General features: G+C 33.7%; 1 protein-coding gene across 2 annotated transcripts in view; it reads left to right on the top strand.

Moving 5' to 3' along the window:
* Positions 1-17,013, top strand: part of LOC118933556 (cytochrome P450 20A1) — an 87,195-nt gene that overhangs the window by 28,147 nt on the left and 42,035 nt on the right. For both annotated transcript variants that reach the window (XR_008998203.1, XM_036927978.2), the window contains exons 5-6: positions 8,067-8,234; positions 13,677-13,755. Coding sequence is in view for 1 of the 2 variants with exons in the window: in XM_036927978.2 (XP_036783873.2) it covers positions 8,067-8,234; positions 13,677-13,755 (247 nt within the window). In the remaining variant the exon portion in view is untranslated. The remainder of the gene's footprint in view (positions 1-8,066; positions 8,235-13,676; positions 13,756-17,013) is intronic.

Below are 17,013 nucleotides of genomic sequence, written 5' to 3'. Positions count from 1 at the left end.
TTACCATTTATAGTCTCATACCAGTATATGAGAGTTTGGCTTTTTCTACATCTTCACCATTCCTTGGTATTGGTAGATATGTAGGGGCATCTCATTTTGTTTTTAATTTGCATTTTTCTGATGGCTAATAAAATGAGCATCTTTTCATTTGTTCATTGGCCAGCTGGATTTTCCCTTTGGTGTAGTGCTATTTCAAGTCTTTTGCCCATTTTTCTTCTGGGTTTTCTCTTTGTTATTGTTTTTAAGAGGTTTTTGTATTTAAGAAGATACTGCAAGTATTGTCTACTGTGGCTTGGTACTTTTAAGCTTGTCTTTTGGTGAACATATTCTATTATTAGTGCAGTCCAACTTATTTTTTTGCCTTTATTGTTACTGCATTTACTGTCCTATGTAAGAAATCTTTTCTTATCCTAATGTCTTGAAGATATTCGATTAAGTTTGTTCTCAAAGTTTTACTGTTTACATTTCACACTTAGATCTATATAATGTATTTGGGGTTTATTATTGTGTAAAGAATGAGGAAGGGGGTTAACATTCATTTTTTTTGCATATGATTATCAATTGGCTAACATAGTCATTGAAAAGATCATCCTTTCTCCATTTAACTGCAAAGTTACCTTTACCACAAACCAGATGACTGTGTAGGCTACTTGATTTATGTGAAGTTATCTTTATATATATATTAAAAATATATATATATTATGGAATCTTCTAGTCAATGAACATGGAAGAATACACTTTTACTTATTTTGGTCTGTAGTTTTTCCTCAATAACTTTTTTTTCTTTTCAGCAAAGATATCTTGTATATCTTCTATTAAATTTATTCCTAGGTATTTAATGGGCCTTATGATGCTATCATAAATAATATTGTTTTAAGTTTCATTTTTTTCTTACTGCTATTTATGGTTGATTTTTGCATATTGACCTTGTTATTAACCTTGTCAAATTCCCTCATTAGCTCTAATGGTTTATCTTGTCTGAGGTAAATAATAGCTTTCTTTTTTCTTTTCCAGTACTAATACCTTTTTTTGGGTGCTTTTAAAAATTATTTTATTGTACAATATTATATTGCTTCCAAGTATATAGAATAATGATTCAACAGTTGTATACATTATTAAATCCTCACCCCAAATAGTGTACTTACTGTCAACACAGAAAGATGTTAGAGCTATTGATTATATTCTCTATGATGCACTTTCATTCTCATGACTAATTTATATTATGATTGAGATTTTTGCCTCTTTATCCCCTTCATCTATTTCCTTGACCCACTCCTGCCTTTCGCCCATGGTAACCAGCAGTTACTTCTCAGTGTCTGTGAGTCTACTGCTGTTTTGTTCATTTTGTTTTGTTTTTAGGTTCTATATAAGTGAAATAATACGGTATTTGTCTTTCTCTAACTGGTTTGTTGCACTTAGGATAATACGCTTTAGGTCCATCCATGTTTTTGCAAATGGCAGGATTTCTTTCTTTTTTATGGCTGAATAATACCCCATTGTATATATGTATCATGTCTTCTTACCTGTTCACCTATTGACTAGCACTTCAGTTGCTTCCATATCTTGGCTGTTGTAAATAATGCAGCACTGAACAATGGGATGCATATATCTTTTTAATTAGAGATTCTGTTTTCTTTAGGTAAATTCCTAGAAGTGGAGTTTCTGGGTCATATGGTATTTCTATTTTTAGTTTTTTGAGGAACCTCCATACTGCTTTCACAGTGGCTGCACCATTGACATTCCCACCAACAGTGAAGGAGGGTTCCCTTTCTCCACATCCTTGCCAACACTTGTTATTTCTTGTCTTTTGAATAGTGGCCATTTTGACTGGTGTGAGGTGATACTTCATTGTGGTTTTGATTTTCATTTTCCTGATGATTAGCAATGTGGAGCATCTTTTTATGTGCCTGTTGGCCATCTGTATTTCTTTGCAGAAATTTCTGTTAAAGTCCTCCACCCATTTTTTATTAGATTATTTGTCTTTTTGGTGTTGAGGCATATGAGCTCTTTATTTTATTATTTTTTTATTAAAGTATCTTTGATATGCAATCTTATGATGGTTTCAATACACAAAACAGTGTTTCAACATTCACCTATATTATTAAGCCCTCACCCCTGCCATTGCGGGCACTGTCTATCAACATAGTAAGATGTTACAGAGTCATTAATCATATTCTACATGCTGTGCTACTGTCTCAGTGACATGAGCTCTTTATATATTTTGGATGTTTAACCCTTATTGGGTAGATCATTTACAAATATATTCTCTAACACTGTAGGTTGCCTTTTTGTTCTGCTGATGGTGTCCTTTGCTGTACAGAAGCTTTTTAGTTTGATTCCTACACCAGTTATTGAAGAGGCTGTCTTTTCCCCATTGTATATTCATGGCTCCTTTATTATATATTAATTGATCATATATGCATGAGCTCTCTATTCTGTTCCATTGATCTATGGTTCTATTCTTGGGCCAGTACCATATTGTTTTGATAGCTGTAGCTTTGTAGTATAGCTTGAAATCAGGGAGCATAATCCCCCCACCTTTGTACTTCTTCCTCAGGATTGCTTTGGCTATTTGGGGCCCTTTATGGTTCCATATGCATTTTAGAACTATTTGTTCTAGTTCATTGAAAAATGTTGTTGGAATTTTGATAGGGATTGCATTGAATCTGTACATTGCTTTGGGGAAGATGGTCATTTTGATGGTATTAATTCTTCCTATCCATGAATGCAGGATAGATTTCCAGTTACTTGTATCTTTTTAAATTTCTCTTATGAGTGTCTTGTAGTTTTCAAAATATAGGTCTTTCACTCCCTTGGTTAGGTTTATTCCTAGGTGTTTTATTCTTTTGATGTAATGGAAATGGAATTGTTTTTCTGATTGCTCTTTTTTGCTAGTTCATTGTTAGTATATAGGAATGCAACAGATTTCTGTGTATTAATTTTGCAGCCTGCAATTTTTCTGAATCCAGTTATTAGTTCTAATAGTTTTTCAGTGGATTCTTTAGGGTTTTCTATGTATAATATCATGTCATCTGCAAACAGTGAAAGTAGAACTTCTTCCTTGCAAATTTGGATTCCTTTCATCTCTTTGTATTGTCTGATTGCCATGGCTAGGACCTCCAGTACTATGTAGAATAAAAGTGGGGAGAGTGGGCATCCTTGTCTTCCCAGTCTTAAAGGAAAAACTTTCAGCTGTTCGCTGTTAAGTATGATGTTGGCTGTGGGTTTGTCATATATGACCTTTATTATGTTGAAGTATGTTTTCTCTATACCCATTTTGTTTAGAGCTTTTATTGTAAATGGCTGTTGAAGTTTGTCAAATGCTTTTTCAGCATCTATTGAGATGATCATATGTTTTTTATCCTTTTTGTTAATGTGGTGTATAATATTGATTGATTTATGAATATTTTACCATCCTTGCATCCCTGGAATAAACCCCACTTGGTCATGATGGATGATCCTTTTGATGTGTTTTTTAATTCAGTTTGCTAATACTTTGTTGAGGATATTTGCATCTGTGTTCATCAGGGATACTGGTCTGTAGTTTTCGTGATTTGTATATCTCTGGTTTTGGTATTCGAGTCATGCTGGCCTCATAGAATGAATTTGGGAGTATTCCCTCCACTTCTACTTTTTGGAATACTTTAAGAAGGATGGGTATTAGCTCTTCTTTAAATGTTTGGTAGAATTAATCTGTGAAGCCATCTGGACCTGGTTTATTGGTTTTTGGGAGATTTTGTTTACCAGTTCAATTTCATTGATGGTAATTGGTCTGTTCAGATTTTCTGTTTCTTCCTGGGTCAGTCTTGGAAGGTTGTATTTTTCTAGGAATTTGTCCATTTTTTCTAGGTTGTCCAATTTATTGGCATTTAAGTTTTTATCATATTTTCTAATAATCTTTGTATTTCTGTGGTATCCATTGTGACCATTCCTTCTTTGTTTCTGATTTTGTTCATTTGTGTTCTGTTTTTTTCTTAAGTCTGGCTAGGGGTTTATCTATTTTATTTATTTTCTCAAAGAACCATCTCTTAGTTTCATCAATTTTTTCTATTGTTTTAATGTCTCTGTATTATTTATTTCTGCTCTGATCTTTATTATGTTCCTCCTTCCACTAACTTTGGGTTCATTGTTCTTCTTTTTCTAGTTTCTTTAATTGTGAGTATAGGCTTTATTTGGGATTGTTCTTGTTTGTAGAGGTAGGCCTGTATTGCTGTGCACTTCCCTCTTAGAATGGCCTTTGTGGCATCCCACAAATATGGGACTATTGTATTTTTGTTTTCATTTGTCTCCATGTATTGCATTATTTCCATTTTAATCTGTTCATTGATCCATTGATTATTTAGAAGTATGTTGTTTAACCTCCATGTATTGGTCGGCTTTTTGTTTCCTTTGTGTGATTTATTTCTAGTTTCAACCACTGTGATGTGAAATGACACTTGATACAGTTTCAATCTTTTTTAATTTATTGAGGCTCTTCTTGTGGCATAGTGTGTGATCTATTCTGGAGCTTCTATGTACACTTGAGAAAAATACATATCCTGCTGATTTTGGGTGGTGTGCTCTGTAGATGTCTGTTAAGTCCATCTGATCTAATGTATTGTTCAGTGCTGCTGTTTCCTTATTTATTTTCTGTCTGGTTGATCTACCTATTGATTTGTGTGGTGTGTTAATGTGTTGTAATCTATTTCCCTCTTTAATTCTGTTAATATTTGTTTTACATATTTAGGTGCTCCTATGTTGGGGACATATATATTTATAATGGTTATGTCCTCCTGTTGGACCGACTCTTTCATCACTGAGCTTGAGTTCTGCCCTTGGACATATGCATGTTTTTTCTTAATTCCCTGGTATATACAGGAGCTTTTAAAGTTCTTATTCCCGCATTTATCTCTTCTCCCAGCCTTTTCCTTCCTGGGCATTGTAGTCTGTTTATTCCTTGTCCTTGGTGGTGTTTTTTGCCCCAGCCTTTGCAGCCATTACCTATGACTTTAAACATTTTCGGGACAAAACATCCAGGAACCCATCCCTACTCTGGTAATGCTCAGAGTTGGGCAAAGCAACAGTCCTTGATGGAGCTGCCAGACAGGTTGAGATTCACAACCACAGTTCTTTGAGAATAATGTCTGTATTGTTTCTTAGGAATCTGTACCAGGATTATAGGCTGCTGTTCTCATAGGTGTTGCCTATCTGGGGTGTGAGGATGGTAGGCAGATTGCTGAAATGTGACAGTGCTTTCTGAACTACAAGTTACAAGCTTCTTTACTAAGCCTGATTGTTGTAAATTTTTTTACTGTATTTCAGGGTTTTAGAAGTTGACTCTGACAAGTTTCCACCAGCTCATTTCTAGCTTTTGGGGAGGGCTAGGGTCATTGGGATCCCCCATCCCTCCATTTTCAGTGACCATTTTGGTGACTAGTGGTGATATTACTTTCAAACTCAAAGGCGTTGTCTGTAGTGCTGTTGGTTGGTAGCCACCATGCTGCTGAACTTGGGGGAGAAGGAGATGAACATAACCTTAACTAAAACCAAAGTTCACTTGTTTTTGTTGGATAGACACTTCCCAGTGGGTACTGGTTTTGGTTAATTGCCAAAGTGCTGACATGGTTGATTTTAGTTGTTTAATTGCTTTGCACATATTATCAGTGGTTTAGAGAGAGAATGAGATTGCCAAGGTCCTCACTCCACCATTCTGGAAGTTATTCTCTCTTCCAGAACATTTTGAAAGAGAATCATAATAGGCAATAGTATAAAGATACAATAAAATATCAAAGTTATGATAGTGACATATTTAAAGACCAGTGAAATAGGCAGTATCCAGAAATAGTCCTGAATTCATACAAGAAATCCAGGTATGATGGGTGGCATTTCAGAATGGTGGAATAAAGACAGATACTTAATGGTGAGACAACAATGTAACCATTTGTGAAAATTAAATGAACAAAGAAACAAATCAATGGAATGCACTTCTTATACCAAGAGAAATTCTACTTTAAGCATAAGGATCAAGGTAAAGGATCTGCATTGACGTGTGGTACTTAGAATAAATTTGAACAAATGGTTCAGTGATGAGAATGTAGCTTTGTCACATATGATTGGGCCTGGTAGCTTAAAAAGGCCTGTGTAGGATTAGACATTTGGAACAGACCAAATGATGAAGAAAAAAGGTCTGGCAGTTCAGCATCTAAGTGGGTGAACTCACTTGGACTTCCTATTTCTGTGCATAGAACTGAGATGGTTGCAAGTTATACACTTTTTCTAGAATTGTTTGAGGCAAAAACTCCATGCTTATTAAGAAAAATGATTTGTGAAGCAAATAAACTTCAGGTGTTTAGAAAAAGGAAATCTTATGGATTTATCTTATATCTATTGATATGTGTTTTTTTTTTTTTTCTGTAAGAAAGCAATGTTTACCTTTCACATTTGAAACTTCTGTCATTTCTTACAAGTTAAAGTTATATTGGCTCTTCTATTTTTACCTAGAAGTAACCTCACTTTAATGGTTTGTTTCCAAAATCTTTTTTTACTTTGTAGTATAAAAGAAACTATGTGACTTAAATAATAACTATAGAATTCTAACTTTTTAAAGTTTATAGAATTACTTTGTTAATAACATGAAAGAAAAACTTTAATTATACAGTTTTATTCTATTTTAATAATTATTTTCCTGTTTATTTCATATTTCACCCAAATCTCAAAGAGTTCTTTAAAGTATATTAACTGATTTAATTCATTAATCTTAATATTATGGAATCATTAAGGCTTCCCTTCTGTTTCTCCAAAAAAAAAGTAGTATATTCAGTGACTTCAGTAGAGGTGGTAAGGACTTGATAATATGGGTGAATGTTGAACCACTGTGTTGTGTCTGTGAAACCATCATAAGATTGTATATCAATGATACTTTAATTAAAAAAAGTGATTGAAGCATGATTTAGGGTAAGAATTGGAATAGAAGAGTGGTCAAACAATACTGAAATAAGATGGAAATTATACATTATACTCTGAAACAGATTTTACAAATTATCATTTCTTATATTCTTCTTGTAACTACAATATCTTATTTACAAAAAATTCCAGGGTTATATTTTTTTCTTACCTTAACCTTATATATTCTGATTTGTATTTCTTTTGTCATTCTCAATTAAATTTGGATGTAAAACAACAACAAAAAATAATGATATATTCCATATACTCCACTTTAAGTAGGTTTAAATCTATGTAGTGCTAATCTTTTCATTTGGAATGTTTTGTTTTCATAAAACTTAATTTTAATCCTTTAAACTGTGACAAAACTTTCATGGGAGTTGATATGGAAAAGGAGCTTAAATTTGAGTTCCTAACATGAAAAGAGCTTTAACATATTCCTTATAAAACCCTTCCCATTTTATGTAACATGGATGTAATATCCCTGTCACAGTAACCATTCAAGATAGGAGATGTCATCCCCCTTTAACTGTCGAGACACCTGAACCTTGGAAAAGTTAAGCAAATTGCTCGAAGTTACATTACTTCTAAGGGATAGAGTCAGAAGTAAAGCCAAGTTTTTTCTGACTCCAAAGCTTTTGATCTTTTTACTACACATTGTTTTTATTCCACAAGAGATTTAATAAATATGTGTTGAATGAAGAAATTACAAAAGAGACTTAGAGAGGTTTCTGTCACTGAAGCATATCTAGAATGTTTACATATTCGTATATTTATTGTTTACTATTATCACAGGCACTCTGGGGTAGTAAATCTTTGCAATTTTTAATTAGATTCTAAGATTTTAGTCTCTTAATTTCCAATAGATTTAAGGTTTTTCCAACCTTTGAACTTTTAATTTATATTTTGCTTTTATTGTTGTGGTTGTTCTGTTTTGTTTCTCAAATCAGCCCTTTGGCAGAATCTGAACCTCAGTCAGTGAGGATATAATTAAAGGTGGAGCCAGTGTTGGCCTGAAAATTCAAGTGAACACTCGAATGTTTACTTTGAACTGTCTTTCTATGAAATGAATCTAGTTGCTGATTTTTTTCTCTGATTTAACAAGAGGAAATAGTAAATCATTGTAGTTTTCTGTTCTCTTGCAGCTTTCAGAAGAATTATTGGATAAATGGCTCTCCTATCCAGAGTCCCAGCATGTACCTCTTTGCCAGCATATGCTTGGTTTTGCTATGAAGTCTGTTACACAGATGATAATGGGTAGTACATTTGAAGATGACAAGGAAGTCATTCATTTCCAGAAGAATCATGGCACAGTAAGACTAGGGATAAATTTAAAATTATTCTTTCATCAAATTGGATAGTTGAATAATGTAGACTTTGCCTCTTAAGAAGAAAGTTTAAATTCTATAATATAGTACTTCCTTATTTTGGACTAAAAACAGCAATGCAAGCAAAGATAATTGTCTTTTAAAAAATTGAAGAATTACACTCTTTTTAAGCAATTGCATTTTGAAAATTAAAAAGCAGATGACTAAAGAAATTATCTTTGAAGCAAGTATGTTATAAAATAATACTAGAATTCTAGAATAAAGAGAAAATCTGTGTTTAATAGATAAGACTATGTCCCTTATAGAAATAAGTTAAAGCCAATGGAGCATTAAAATACTATCAAAATAAATATGATTTGAAGAAAGGCTAATTCCTTAGCCTTTTCTAGATTCACTTGGAATTTGTTTATTATTCTCTATTTTTATAAATCTTAACAATTTATTTAACTGAAATCATGCTTAGGTCATTTATCTCATTTTGGGTCTCTGAAAAATTACTCATTTTATTCAAATTTATAAAAAGAGGTTAAATAATCAAGATAATGTGTTTGAGATAAAAGGCACTAGAAACTGTGGCTTAACACCCTATCACTGGTTAATGTTATGCTTTTTCCCATTAAAAATGGTTTTATTACTTGTGTTTAATGATTAAAAAATATTTCTTATAAAACATTCACAAGTTTGGGAGCATAAAAATAAAAGTAGAAAAACCACTCTGAATTCTACCTCCTACAGTAGTAAATTGTATATCTGGGTGAAATAAATTGGTTAAGTAATCCCTCAGATGTCTTCATATTTTAATGAAAAATCGATTTTTACTTCATTGATGCCTAATTTTTTTCATATTGATGAGACAGCATTTTAAATAAGAGACCTCCACTATTTCCATAATTTTCTTCTAAGGTGCTGAAACCTATTCTGCATGTTTTTATGCTGTCATTTTCTTTCTCTTCTTTTTTCTTTCTTAAGACTTCAAAGTAGAAATACTTTCTAATTGACTGAAAAGTTGCAATTTGTACAAGGAACTCTAATAGATTTCTCTACCCAGGTGCACCAGTGTTTACATTTTGCCCCATTTGCTTTTGTCATTCATCATATATTTAACCATCCTTCCCCCCTTACCTGAACCATTTGAGAGTAAAGTGGACATTTTGCTTTTCTTCTCCCAAATACTTTAGTCTGTATTTCTTAAAAACAAGGATATTCTGTTATATGGTAACAACAGTTTTCAAACTTGGGAAATTAACCCTCATACAATACTATTATCTAGAGCCCATATTCAAATATCCTTACTTTTAGTGGTCAAGCCTCTTTACTGTAGAACAGATCCTCAGCTTTTGTTTCTTAACCTTAGTATTTTTTAAAAGTGATAGGCCAATGACTTGGTAAAATTCCTTTGTAAAACTATGATTTTCAGATCATAAACATGACTTAAAATCCTTCCTCAAATGATCTTTCAGTGTCTGAAACAACTGAAAGGGTTGCTGTAGTCCAGTCATGCCCCCAAGAATAATAACTCATTTGTGAATGCAGAACAGTGACAGCTACATCATGACTGCTGCTTAGCTTACAACAGTTGGGAAATGTCTTTGGTTGTAAGATGCATACTGATTTCACAGGGGTCAGCCTCACTTTCAGTTACATACTGTGTTTCTGTACTGTTCCCCCAAAACATTGTCCCAATTATTTCCCACCAACATTAGGATGCTCTTCCCTTGTGTTTTTGCCATTTATAATGATTGGTCCTTCAAATACTTGCCTATCTAATAAGTAAAAAATGGTATTTCATGATTACAATTTATAATTCTTTTATTGTTTGTGAGGTTAAACATGGTTGAATATTTTTGTTGAACATTTGTGTTTCTTTTGTGGGATGCTTCCTCACGTCCTTTGCCCATATTTCAATTGATGTATTTCTTTTTCTTACTCATATGTAAGAGTTCTTTATTTTTATCTCAGTTTTGATTTGCTTTTACTTTTATTTATAGCATTTTTTAAAAAGACTTAATATTTTAAAAGTAGTTTTAGGGTTACAATAGAATAGGAAGATACAGAGATTTTCCAAATATACCCTGCTTCCACATATGCATAAACCTCCCCCATTATCATTACTAACCAGAAATGTACATTTTTTTCCAAGGATGAATTTACATTGACACATCATAATTACCTAGTCCATAGTTTAACTAAGGGTTTACACTTGGTGTTTTATATTAAGTAGGTTTGGACAAATGTATAAATCTCAGACAGTATTTTCACTGCCCTAAAAATCCTCTGTGCCCCGCCTGTCATCTCTCCCTCCCTTCTCACTCCCACTCTGGGCAACCACTGATCTTTTTATTATTTCCATAGTTTTGCCTTTTCCAGAATATCATATAATTGGAATCATATAGTGTGTAACCTCAGATAAGCTTCTTTCACTTAGTAATATGCATTTAAACTTCCTCCAAGTCTTTTCATGGCTTGGTAGCTCATTTCTTTTAGCACTGACTAGTATTCCTTGTCTGCATGTACTAGTTTATCCATTCACGCACTAAAGGGCATCTTGGTTCCTTCCAACATTTGGCAATTATGAATAAAGCTGTTGTAAATATCTGTGGACAGTTTTTATATAAACAAATTTCCAGCTCCTTTTTGAGCTTTTGTCACTTTATTGTTAACCAATGAATGTTACCAAATTATAATTTAATTGTACTACACAAAATTATGCTAATGGTAAATCCTGTTGGAAGTTACCATATACTCAACAATATATTTTGAAATTGCTTTATGAACATGTGCTCTCAACTGCTATTAATTAAAGTTATAATTGGTTTAATCACTATGAAAACCCATATTGCAAATAGTTGTTCCTGTTTAGAAAAATTCACACAGCTTTAAAAATGGATTAAATCCATTTTAATCCCAATCTTCAGTGGACTGTAAACAGCAAATATAACTGGTAATTTTTCAACACTGATATCAAACTGATGTAGCAATGGTAGTGCATACAATTCAAAATGAAGAAAATGAATAAAACTCCAATGGAAGTCCAAATTTCCACCTATTATGGCAACTGCTTCAATGCTTTGGAGAAGTGAATACTTCTCCAAGATAGTGGGGGTTCACCATCTATCCCTCTCATGTGCTGCCAGTAGAAACATTCTCTTCCATAGTATTTTGAAGCATGTGCACAACCACCATACAACAGCCACTTCAAGGTTAACCAGTTACCTTTGTCCCACAAAGTCCAAAAAATATATTAAATGCAACCTGTCCTCTTCATATGTCTGCCCAGATTAATCCTTTTAAAGTCAGCAAAATAAAAAAAGCACAAGAGATACTTTCAGACACAACTTGAATCTACTGTGCATGAAAAATATTTAACAAACTGGCAATTTTAATAGGTAAATGTAAATTTGAGTGCATAATACCAAATGGAAAGTAGCTGAATCACTCGAGAAAAAAACTTTATCTCCAAATCTAGATGCTTTATAATAAAGAAAATATAAACAAATTTCCAGCTCCTTGGGGTAAATATTACAGAATGCAATTGCTGGATTATTTGGTAAAAGTATGTTTAGTTTTGTAAGAAACTGTTTTTGAGGATTCTATAGATAGAGTCTAGCTCAGGGATTTTTTTCTAAGCTGTAATCATTGTACCAATAAGCCTATCAAGGGCAGTCTCCATTTCTGTTTCAGTGGTTTTGATCTCTATCATTTCATTTTGGTTTTTCCTTAGGATTTCCATCTCTCTACTTACATTGCCTATCTGTTCTTGCATGCTGTCTGCTTTATTCTTTACCTAAGGATCCTTTAGAGCCCTTTGCATATTAATCATAGGTGTTCTAAATTCCTGGTCTGATCATTCCAGCATCCCTGCAATATCTGGTTCTGATCCTTTCTCTGTTTCTTGAAATTATGTTTTTTCCCTTTTGGTATATCTTTTAATTTGTTTTCTTGATAGCTGGACATGATGTACTAGGTAAAATAAACTGGTATAAATAGGCCTTTGGGAAGGTAATGGTGAGATGTGGGGAAAGGGAATCATTCCATAGTCTTATGATTAGGTCTCAGTCTTAGGGAGCCTGTACCTCTAGACTGTGAACTTTAAAAGTGTTTCTCATTTTTTTCCTACCCCCTGAATTAGGACAGGATTGCTTGAATGGGCTGCAGTTTGGTATTTCCCTTCTCCCACGTGGAAGGATAGACCTGACTGGAGTTGGAGTATTTCCCTCCGTAGGTCAGTTAGGATCTGATAATACTCTAGTAGGTTAAGCTCTGACTAACAAGTCTCCTCTGAGGACAGGCCTTGTTAAGACAGGGTGCCCTAGCTTATTTCAGATTAGTTCCTTTTCCCTTCCCACAGCTGGAAGCCCAAGGGGATTTTTCTCTGATATTTACTGTGGGAAACTGGTTGACCTCCTGGAGGTAAATCTCACAATTTTAGGGGGACCTCATATGACTGGATCCCCTGGAGTATTAAACACAGGGTTGTGTATACTGAACCTCCAGCAGTTTGTCAATTACATTTCAGGTTTTCCCACCCTAGCACTGGTTCCTCAGGGGGTTTCCACTTGTGGGTTTATTTCAGTAAGACGTGACCCCTTGTTATCTGCTGTCTCTCCAGTCTTGGGGGCCTCAGTTTGCCCTGGGTCCCTCTGTCCTAGGAATCCAAGAAGAGCTGTTGATTTTTTAGTCTATTCAGCTTTTTGTTATTGGGATGGAGTAGCTAAATAAATTCTACTTTTTCATTATAAATTTTTGTCCTGGGCTCTGTGTTATGCTTAGAAACTCCTTTCTCACTTTAAGAATAGTCCTAATATTAACATTTACTATACATTTTTACTTTTAATAGTTTGATTTTTTACATTTAAATAATCTGAAAGGTAAATCTTTGTAAAGTAAGAGTTGTAAACTCTTTATTAATAATTTATCAAAATATCTACCATTGTGTTCTTTCCCAAGTTCTTTTAGAACTCTTGAATTATAAACAAGTTAAAGTGTTTTCAGGGGTAGAATACCCAATTTTGAAATAACTGCAAGCCTATTCTGTTGTTTACTATCTCCAGACCTTAGATTAAGTTTTAACTTCTTTCTGGATCTCAGCAAATGCTTATCAGTATCTCCGGTGAGTAAAAATTTGGAATTCCCTATGAATTTTATTTATCACTGATGGCTTTTTCTTTCCTGTTCCTACTTGTTTTAGAAAAGGAACTTTTGATTTCCCAATTATAACTACTCTGAAAGTACCTTGACTGAAATTATTAAAATACATTTGTGCCCTATCCACAGATACTATGATGTAAATGATTATGCAGCCCACTTAAAAAGGAGAGCTTAATCAGATCTGTGGTGAGACAGGAGTCCCTCAATTATTAGCTTACATTGCTTGGTATTATTTAGAAAATCAGCTTATTAGAAATAGGTATGTTTTCCTATTTTCAGGTTTGGTCTGAGATTGGAAAAGGCTTTCTAGATGGATCACTTGATAAAAGTACAACTAGGAAAAAACAATATGAAAATGGTAAGTTTTGCTACTCTTGATTTTTAGTTAGGATAAAAGGACCTATGCCCCAACTTTAATAGTGTTATCTCTGAATCTTGAGACTATAGGTCATGTATATTTTCTCTTTATGTTTTTTTCTTACATTTCCTATTATGAAAGTTTTTCTTAAACAACAGAGAGGGAAAACCAATGAATTAGTAAATGAAACTCTAGCACTCACTGCAGGATGCAGGTGCTGTGCAGTTGGCATAGCCTATAGGATTAATGGAAAATGTATGGTTACAATCCTGGGAAAGCAATTTGACAGTACATATTAAGAGTCATAAATAATGGACCAAATTATCTAAAAGAAGAAAATATTCGTGAATATTTTTTCTAGTGCTATTTCTGCAAGTAGAAAACCAGAAACAATCTAAATGCCCAACAATATAGGATTTACTAAGGAAATATCATCAACATGATTAAATACTATGTAGATATTTGTAAAAATTGTAGCAATATGAAAATTCTTGCCATTGTAACATTAAGTAAAAATATTTTCAAAATTATTCTGCATTGGTTACAACTTTATATAATTATACAGAAAAATACAATTTTAGTTTAAGATGGCTCCCCAAAATTACTCTCCCTTTTTTGTTGTTCTATATTTATCTGTAATTTAATGATTGTAATGTTTTAATACCTTTATTCTGAGCTGCTTCAATTCCTTTTTTGGAAGTATCCAGGGTAAATTAAAATACATAGGCTGCATTGGAATAATGGATTGTTTTCCATATATAATGATATTGGTTCTCAGGATTCTCTTCCTTTATTCTTTCAGCAAGTATTTAAGGCCTATATGTGATAGGAGGTTAAAATGTATATGTATATGTATGTATAGGATATCAACATATGTCCAGAAAAGTCAGTTCATTTGACAGATTGTCTGCTACCTGGTTTTCATTACCATTCTCATTATCTTGGTAGATGCATTTGGATTAATACCCCTTAATAAAAAATGTGTTTATATTCTTTGATTCTAAGTAAAAGCAGTTTGCCTATCATGATGTGTTCCTTGGGCTGTAACATGAGCAGAGATTAAATTTGAGCTTTTATTGAAAATGGTTATATTTTGGTGTTTATATGAGTGGGATCCCATGACTGGATCAGTGCTTCCTTTGTTTGAGTAATTCTCAACCTCATCTGCCCATTAGAATCACTTTGGGAACTTAAAACAAAAAAACTAGACCAATTTATTCAGAATGTGGGATAGATGCCCTGGGCATCAGGTATTTTATAAAAGCTCTCCATATTATTTTGATGGACTTGTCGGGTTGAGAATATACAGCAGTAGTTCCCAAACTTTGCTACACATTGAATCTTCTAAAAAATATCAAAGCCTGGCTGCCACCGCTAAACATTTGGATTCAATTGATATGAAGTGTGACTTGTACTTTATGATTTTTTTTAAGCTTCCTAGGTAATTCTAATATGTAGCAATGTTTGGAGACCAATGAACTGCAGTGTTAGTTTCCCATTTTAATCACTAATGTGTTATCATATTCATTCAATCTATAGATACTTAGTGAAGATCTATAATATCTTCATGTTTTTGGTGCTATGGAGATGTTAGTGAACAAAACAAATTCCTTTCCTTGTGGCGCCACATTCCAGTGGGAAGAGGCAGGTGATAATCTATATAAGCGAACTGAGTAGTGTATTAAAAGATGAAAAGTGTTATGGAGAAAATTAAATCAGTAAGGGGATATAGAGTGCTAGGGGTTGGGAAGGTTGTGGTTTTAAGTACATTTATTAGGAAAGGTTTCAACTAGATTAGGTGACTTTTGAGCAAACACTTGTAAGAGATAAGGAAACCAGTCAGTGCAGATCATGAGGGTAATCCACATTCTGAGGGAAAAAAAATATTCCATGTGGAGGAAGAGTTCTTGAGGTAGGATTTTTCCTGGTGTGCTTAAAGTATAACAGGGTGCTCTATGGTTGGAGGGAAGTGAATCAGAAGAGCACTAGGAGATGAGGTTAGAACGTCTTGGGGATCGGACAGATGTTGTCTGGCTTGTAGATCATTGTATATGGCTAAGTTATTACTATGAGATAGGAAATAGAGTTATGATGAGTCATGTTTTTAAAGGATCACTTTGGATGCTGTGATTGATTATAGGAGCCCAGAGCAGAAGCAGGGAGACTAATTAGGGGGCTATTGCAATGAGTCAGACAAGAGAAACAGTGTGGCTTGGACTAGGTGGCAAGCAGCAGAAAATAAAGAATGAAAAAAGAAGAGGAAGGGAGAATGATTCGTTATTTGAAGATAGAACTACCAACCTTGGCTGACAGATTAGATGTGGAGTGTAAGAGAGGAGATGCCAAGATTTTAGGCCTGAGTAATTGGAAAATGAAGTTACTAGGAAATAAGATGGGGCAGACTGTAGGAAGATCAATTTATGGGAGGAGAGATTAAGACTTTAGTTTTGGCTATGTGATGCTTCAGATACCCAACTGGAAATGTTGAGTTGGTTGTTAGACATTGGAGTCTGGCATTCAGGGGAAAGAGGTCCCAACTAGAAATATAAATCTGGAAGTGTTTAGTGCATAGACTGTATTTAAAGCCTTGAGACTGGTGACCACCAAGGTAATTTATGTAAATAGAAAAAGAGAAGAGGTCCAAAAACTGAGCCCTGACCTTGCACATTCCATTATTAAGAAATTTGTAAGATGAGAGTAATCAACAGTGGAGACAGAAAATGAGCAATCAGTAAGAGGGAAGAAATTGTGGTGGCTGGGAGCCAAATGAAATTTTCCTGAAGACTAAGTGGTCAACATTATCAAATGCTATGGTAGTTCAATTAACATGAGGACTGAGAAATGGTCTCTGGACAATTTTATTGACTACTGGATATCAGTTATCCTATATCTTTTAGGTTTCAGAAACTTACTTTTCTGATCATTGCCCATCTGTTTCTGTCCCTAAATGAATGATGCGTAATTTGGGAGAAAAATGAAATTAAGAGGACAGAATTTAGAAAAAGGTGGATAATATCAGGGGATAGGTGTATGTGTGTGAGACCTTTAAGTTGCTGGCATTGTTCTGTTTATTGACATAGATGGCAATATTATGGGTGTTTGCTTTATAGTTATTCCTTAAATGGTGTATAAATGTTCTATGCACTTCTTTGTATGTATGTTAAATATAGCAAAAAGGAGAGAAAGCAGATGAGTTTAAACATAAATAAGCTTTTTTAAAATTGTTGGTTACTACTCTTTTAACTTTGAAAGTTTTAT

Source organism: Manis pentadactyla, chromosome 6 (assembly GCF_030020395.1).
Source record: "Manis pentadactyla isolate mManPen7 chromosome 6, mManPen7.hap1, whole genome shotgun sequence".
NCBI lineage: Eukaryota > Metazoa > Chordata > Mammalia > Pholidota > Manidae > Manis > Manis pentadactyla.
Note: the sequence above shows the minus strand (reverse complement) of the source record. Positions and strands in the feature narration are given on the sequence as shown.